Below are 7,500 nucleotides of genomic sequence, written 5' to 3'. Positions count from 1 at the left end.
ACCCCCTCCCCCCCTTCCCTCTCTCTCTCTCTCTCTCTGGCAGACCAAGCCAGGTCAATACAACCTCTTTTGGATGCCCCCCAATTGGTCATTCTCTCAGGCCAGTTCAGGTCAGGGTCATTCAGCGTTGTTTAACCTGGTGATAATGTCTTCTTGTGGTACTCTTCTACTATAGTGTGAGTGTAGTGGAATATGGCTCTGTCTGTCCTCCCCCTGCTGCTTGATTAGGCTTCATGTCTCTGTCTGTCACTCTTTCTAAATGCTAGTGTTCTTGCGCAGTTGGTGTGGCGGTATATAATATCTAGTCAAAGCCAGTTGAGATGAGTAGTTGCAATTTCTCTGTCTATTTGTGCCACTCTGTTGTGTTCGTCTCTCTCTATCTCTCTCTCTCTCTCTCTCTCTCTCTCTGTGTGTTCCTTTCTGTCTGTAGGCGAGAGTAGGGAGTCAGGGACAGTGCCTGTAGCCACACCAGTTCCCCCTTCAAGCTCTTCATGTGTGTGTCTCTCTCTCTCTCTCTCTCTCTCTCTCTCTCTCTCTCTCTCTCTCTCTCTCTCTCTCTCTCTCTCTCTCTCTCTCTCTCTCTCTCTCTCTGTTATCTTGTTTCACATTAGTCATGCTGTCTTGTTTTTCTCTCTTCTCTCCCATCTGTCTGAATTGTCCCCCCTTTATCTCTTCATTTGACACTTCTCTTTCTATCATTTTCTTTCTGTTCTTCTGTTTTCAATGCTATCTTTTCTTTCGCCTTCTGTTTGTCTGTGTCTATGTTAAGCCTAGCTGGCTGTTGCCTGTGTTTGTGTACGTGTTTTTTTTCTCTCTCTCTCTCTCTCTCCCCTCTCTCTCTCTGCCCCCTCCTCTCCTCTCCCCTGCTCTACTCCCTCCCTCCCTGCCTGTTGTTGTTGTTGTTGTTGTTTACTGCCTCTCAGTAAGGAAGAGAAGAGCAGGAAGAGAAGGAAGAGAGAGCTGTTGCCATTTTGCTCTTTCTCTCTGCCTCTCCATTCTCTCGCTCGCTCTCAAACAAACACCTGGCGCTTTAGCCTGCTGTTTACCTAAAAAATGGCACCGTCTTTCGCCTGCCGACGAAATGATCGCTAATTACGCCGCCGCTTTCCCCTGAAATGGCAAGAGGATTCTCTCTGTTTTAATCATCTCTGGCCTGTTATCATTTCGCACGTACGGATCGGATGTCGTCGGCGCAATGGGAAGGAGACGCGGCGTTTCTCCATCGAGCGTGCCACCCTACAGACAGGCTTTTCGCGCCAGGTGGATGCTCGAGCAGGCCTCGTGGTGTGAAAGTGCTAGCATGTTAGCTTGTTAGCATACAGCTTAGCAGCATGTTAGCATAGCGTGTTAGCTTTTTCCTGTTTCTCATTTTTCCGTGGAGGACACAGAGAGCTGTTAGTCCATAAGAAAGGAAGGAATTCAGTATTCTGATTCAGTTTCCACAGTGTAGGGATAAGCTTGTGAGTAGAGGATAGGCAGCCATCTTTGTTAGCGCTGTGATTGCTGTAGAAGATCTTGAGGGAAAAATTTAATCTTTTTTTCTTTTTTCGATGCATTTCTGATGCAAGGACCGACAACACTGGATTTTCACACTTACCCAACAAAAAAATGTTATCTTCCCAATGTGAGTATACAGAAATTAATGTGTTTGTCTTGTTTCTCTCTCTCTCTCTCTGTGTGTGTGTGTGTGTGTGTGTGTGTGCGCATTTTTGCGTGTGGACATCCTGCAGCAGGCCTGAGTCCAGCCGAGCTGCAGCAGCTGTGGAAGGACGTGACCGGCGGCCACAACATGGAGGACAACGGCCACAAGCACAGCAGCAGCAGAGGCAGCAGCGGCGCCGCCGAGAGGGAGAGGATTAGCGCCGCCGAGAGGGAGAGGATCAGCGTCAGCAGCGGCGACGGCGGCTGCGGTGGCGGCCTGGACCTCACCACCTCCAACTCCACCTCCACTACCTCCTCCACCACGTCCAAAGCCTCGCCGCCCATCTCCCACCTCAGCCTCGCCAACGGCCAGTCCCCGGCCCTCAGCTCCCGGAGAGAGAGGTAGGGGCCAGCAAGCACACACAACCAAAAAAGCGTCAGCTAAATGAAATGAAATGTAATGTAATGTAATATAATGTAACCAGACATACCAGGCACACCAATAGGACATGTATGCACCTGAATACAACACACACACACACACACACATAAAAATGCACAATGCACATGCATACAACCAAACACACACACAACCAACCACATACTGTACACACATACACATATACACATATGTACACATGCACATGCATACACATTCAAGACACATATGTCACACATGTAAATACACACACACACACACACACACACACAATCATACACACGGCACACATACACTCAATGATTTTTACACACTAGTTGTCTCTTTAGGAGAGGTTCATTTGCATACATTCACATACTCAAATCATACAGGCACATATACAAGAGATCACAGAGATAGTTATGCACACTAAAACAAACACTTATTCAAATAGGCATTCAGTACAGTAGACATACAAATATCACACACACACACATACACACACACACACACAGCGCTGATCGGGATGCTCACTGGAGACTCTTTACACATGTTCCACGCTGTGTTCGTACACACACAAAAGCGCACACACACAAATCAAGCAGAAGCTCATTGGTCTTTTCATGTGCTAATCTGTCAGATGTTTGTGTGCATACGGGGGAAAACATGCTATTTGTCCCCGTTTAGCAGAAGAGAAGAAGTATTTATTCCTGAAGGGGACCCAACGGTGGTTTGCTTGGCTTTTTTTGATTTGTTTGTTTGCTTAGTACTTAGCGATGCCGGCGTAATAATAGTCAAAAATGGGCTCTCCCATGGGAGAGTGTGTGCGTGATTGAACCCATTTGCTTACACTGTATCAAACGCAACAGTGGCGTCAACATCAACGATACACACACACAGCTGCTTGGCAGTTGTGTGTGTATGTGTGTGTGCGTGTGTGTGTGCGAGGCAGCGGAGTGGGGGTGTAGTCACGGACGCTGTACATTAAGTATTTAAAACCTCCCTCTTTCTGTCTCTCATCTGCGGCGCATTTGAACATCACCCGGCAGAAAAAACAGCCTGGCGTGTAAACACGACGAGGACGGGTCCACCTGATCCGCACTCCTTACACGTCACTCGCGCTGTGTTTGCATGATTGTCTCCGTGTGTGTGTGTGTGTGTGTGTGTGTGTGTGTGTGTGTGTGTGTGTGTGTGTGTGCGTGTGCGCCCGTGTGTGCATGCATGTGTGTGTGCGCATGTGTTTATTGTTATCTGTCTGATACATGTATAATTCAGCTTCTCCACCCCCCCCCCCCCCCCCCACGCCTCACTGTGCTGTAATAAGCAGGTGGTGCCGCTGTACTGAGCGTGGCTGAGAAGTGCTGTAATTGGTTTAAAGTAGATGCTATCTTAGCAGAGCCACTAAAAACCCTCTGCTTGAGAAGAGAGAGAAAAAAAAATATATATATATATCTTTACAAGTAGACCTCCCTGCCCGCAGAGAAGGAATGAGATGGAGAGGGAGAGAGGGAGAGAGATGGAGGGAGGGAGGGAGAGAGGGAGAGTGTTGAGGGCGGGGAAATAAACAGAGAGGAGGAAAAAAGGCAGAAAACACTTTTTTATCTGGTAGAGATCCCTGTGGGGTCTGTGGGTTCTCGTAATGATCGAGCGCAGAGGACTGTCAAAGGAGGCTGCTTACTAACACTCCATCGATCGATGGCACACAGGGAGGATGCCGTGTAAAACATACTGTGAATGAGCAAGCACAATCTCTCTCTCTCTCTCTTTCTCTCTCTCTCTTTCTCTCTCTCTCTCACTCTCTTTCCCTATTTACCCTTACTGTCCTTTCCCTTTGTCTGTTTCTCATGTGTTTCTTTCTTTCTCTCTCCCTCTCTCTCTCTCTCTCTCTCTCTCTCTCTCTCTCTCTCTCTCTCTCTCTCTCTCTCTCTCTCTCTCTCTCTCTCTCTCTCTCTCTCTCTCTTGCTTCCCTTTCACTGCGAGCCTAAAGGTTAAGCTGTCAGTTCTAATCGTGCCGGGTCAGGCCCGTGTGAGAGCGTTTGCTGAACTGCGGGACGCAGTTGTCCTTCGAAAGCAGAGATAGCCCAGGCAAAATAAAAACATCACGCCGCCACTGCCGTTCTGCCGTCTAAAGCATCTGCACCCCTCGTGCCACTTAATGCTCCTCGTAGATCTTTAGAGGTCGGAATGCCTGCGCCAGGAGCGTCCCAGGATTTTTCGACAACATTGTTCGCATGTTTTATATTGTCACATTGCCATTTGGTCCCACGACAAACACAGAGGATCAATAATCTGTTGGTGGCAGGGTGTGTGTGTGTGTGTGTGTGCGTGCATGAGCGGGCGTCTCTTGGAGTCCCGCATACGCTCTCCTTTAATTGGATCGTTTCCAGCCTCTGTGCGGAACTGTCGGGCAGAACAAAGCCAAGCTGCCCCGTTGTGACCCCCTCTGTTGCCAGTGGTAACCTAACAGGAGTTATCTGCCTCCAGCTATTATGTGTATGGAAATAACACTGACGTCACTGTCTCTATTTCTCCCTCTCTTGCCATCTCTATCTCTCTCATCTCTCTGTATGTCTCTCTCTCTCTGTCTCTGTCTCTGTTCTCCTCGCTGTCTCTCTCTCTCTTTCCACAGCTCCTTGCATGAGGAGACAGGCGCCGCTCACTGTCTCTATGGTCACGGAGTGTGCAAGTGGCCCGGATGTGAAAGTGTCTGCGAAGACTTTGGACAGTTCTTGAAGTAGGTATCCTGCAAGTGTATGTGTATGTAGTCAGTGTGTGTGTGTGTGTGTGTGCGTGTGTGCTTGTGTGTATGTATATGTGCTGAGGTGTCTATGCATGTGTATGTCAGACTTTGTCTGCTGTGGTTTATTAGGCATTTCTGTCATTTTTTTTTGCCAGAGTGCAGTACACATAAATCTTGCCCAGTCATCACGGCTTAGGTCTGGGCATGTCAGTAGGAAAGGGTGTCCAATCTGTGCCAAACACGTTAAAAAAGAATCCAATTCAGAGTCTGCAGTTGTCAAATGCCAGCAGTTAGCCTTAGGGCTTCATAAAAGCTTCCATAGGCCCTGCTCTGCCTAATATCCACTGCCAAGCACTTCCTCTCCATCCGAACGCGATCCCGGGCCGAGCCCCCAAATCATTCCAAAGGTCTTTGTTAGCATCTCTCGCTCCGAGAGAGGACCCCGAGAGCTTTAAATCAGCTGCTGATTTAGCTTCCCCGTCTCCGGCGCGGGTAAAATACGGGCGCCGTGTTCCGGGGGCCGACGCGCCATCAGGAAAGGTTAAACACAAGCCAGTGTTTCTGCAGGAAGGGGGTGGTGTTGTGGGGGGCGGAGGGGAGGAGGTTGGAGGATGTGGGGGTTGTCTGTCTGTCAGCCTGTCAGAGGGCTGGCTGATCTACTGCTGGCCCCCTTGCTCCTGCCCCTCCCCGGTCGGCCCGTCAGGTCGTCTCGAAACTCGTTAGGAAGCTAATAGCGACGCGCTGATACGGCATACGTGCGGACCCCTGTTCAGCGTTGCCATGGTGCAGCCAGCCCGAGCCGGAGTCGAGACGAAAGGCTTCATGCTCCATCAACAATTTAGCTAATTAGCTCTTTAGTAATTGGGCTGGCTTTGTTGTCAGGCGGACATTAGAGGCGAAGGTGTTTTCCCCGCCATCGATGGCAGGTGATCGCGTCACCATGCGCCAGGGAGCTTCAAAAACGTCAAGATGGAGACAGGGGTGGAGGAGAAGAGGAGGGTGGGGAGGGTGGTGGAATTGTTTAATTTGAATATTCTAATTAGATTTGTAATTAACTGTGAAATGATGATCGTGCCACGTAATGCCGGTGTAAATGTCCATGTCAATTCACGAGAACGCCATTGAAATTGGGAACATTGTTCTTCAATTTATTTATATATTTTTTTTGTGAAAGGGAAGGAGGGTGATCTGAGGATAGGCACAGCTGATATGATTTCAGAGCCCAGCTTTTAAGATGGATGTTTAATGGACAAACTAAAGGAATTCAATTGCTTTGCGATATTACCATTGTTTCAAAGCAGGCATTAATCTCCCAGATGATGGCCCAAACCCTGTGGTTCTATTTACCGACTCAAATAAAACAATACTTTACGTTTACTTCAAGTATCATCAGCATACACCTTGAAGCTGTTGAACAGTGCTGCAGCTCAGTTTTCTTTTTGTCTTGGAGAAATCATGTATATCGATATCTAAATTAAGATGCTACACTATGTTACACCAGGTCATATAACCATGGTAATGCATAATAGTGCAGCTTGTTTTTTTTCTGAGCTGCAGTGGTAATTGCAGCAATGGCTGACCATTTTGAACAAAAAATAAGAATTATTATTAATAATAGTACTAATAATAATAATAATAATAATAATAATAATAATCATAAAAAAAAAAGATGCTTGTTGAGTTATTCAGGTGGCTTAGACATTATCAGAGGCACTTCAGTAGGTAAAGGCTTGTAGGTTAGACTGCCGTGTTCCTCTTCCTAGTAGCCCTGCCTTTTCTTTCTCCCTATCCACCTGCCTCATGCAAGCTCACTGAGAGTGGAGGTGCAACCCCCCCCCACCCCCCCCCCCAAAAAAAAAAAAACAGGAAAGTTGCCATCGCCGCCATCATCGCCGCCGTCTGCTAGAGTCAGAGGCTTCATGTTGCAGGAGCCGCACATGAACACAGACAAGCGACAAAAGAGCACACTGATTTTAGGTTCACACGCACACACGCACGCACACACACACACACACACGCTGAGTACAACGGAGACGCAGGCAGCCTCCTCTGTCTGTGCGCCTCACAGGAGCGATTGTAGGTGTCAGCCCTGGGCCTTTCATGTCGCGAGAGATGCCAGTCACCGCCGCCTGCACCAGCCGGGTACACACACTTTTAAAACACCGTTTACATAAAATAGAGTGTCAAAATCAGATGACACCTTTGATGGGGAGGGGGAGGTGATGCGGGTGCAAGTAGGTAGGGGGTGTTTGGAGGGTGGGGTGCGTGTGGGTGGGGTAGGTGAGGGGAGGGCGGGGGGGGGGGGGGTTTGTTGCTGGCGGTTGTGGAAATGGCAGGGTGCGTTTAAGCGATCTTTGTTATGTTGCTCAGGAAAACTTGTCAAGATCAGCAATTTAATAGCTCTTCAATGCGCTTTAAAGTGTTTTTTCCCCCCTCTCCATTTCACCTGGAGAACTAGCCTAAAGGTGGCTGGCACGTTGTATTAGCTCTGAAGTTGAAATGAAACCCTGCGTGCATTGTGTGCCTGTGTTGTGTGTGTGTGTGTGTGTGTGTGTGTGCGTGCGTGTGTACGAGCACCACCCTAAGACATTTCTATTTATGCATTGCCGTACACAGAGGGTTCCTTAGCCAGGGTAATGCAGGGCTGCCTTTTTCCTTTGTTCAGTGGGATGTCTCACATAAAAGTGGTGAAAATGTTAAA

General features: G+C 48.3%; 1 protein-coding gene across 1 annotated transcript in view; it reads left to right on the top strand.

Annotated features, from left to right (window-relative positions):
• Window positions 1-7,500, top strand: part of foxp2 (forkhead box P2) — a 136,904-nt gene that overhangs the window by 101,756 nt on the left and 27,648 nt on the right. The window contains 2 exon segments of the mRNA XM_062518225.1: window positions 1,731-2,043; window positions 4,689-4,793. Coding sequence (XP_062374209.1) covers window positions 1,731-2,043; window positions 4,689-4,793 — 418 coding nt within the window.

The sequence above is a fragment of the Sardina pilchardus genome, chromosome 17 (genome assembly GCF_963854185.1).
Source record: "Sardina pilchardus chromosome 17, fSarPil1.1, whole genome shotgun sequence".
Classification (NCBI taxonomy): domain Eukaryota; kingdom Metazoa; phylum Chordata; class Actinopteri; order Clupeiformes; family Clupeidae; genus Sardina; species Sardina pilchardus.
The sequence above is the reverse complement of the archived record's forward strand: the minus strand, read 5'-3'. Positions and strand labels throughout refer to the sequence as shown.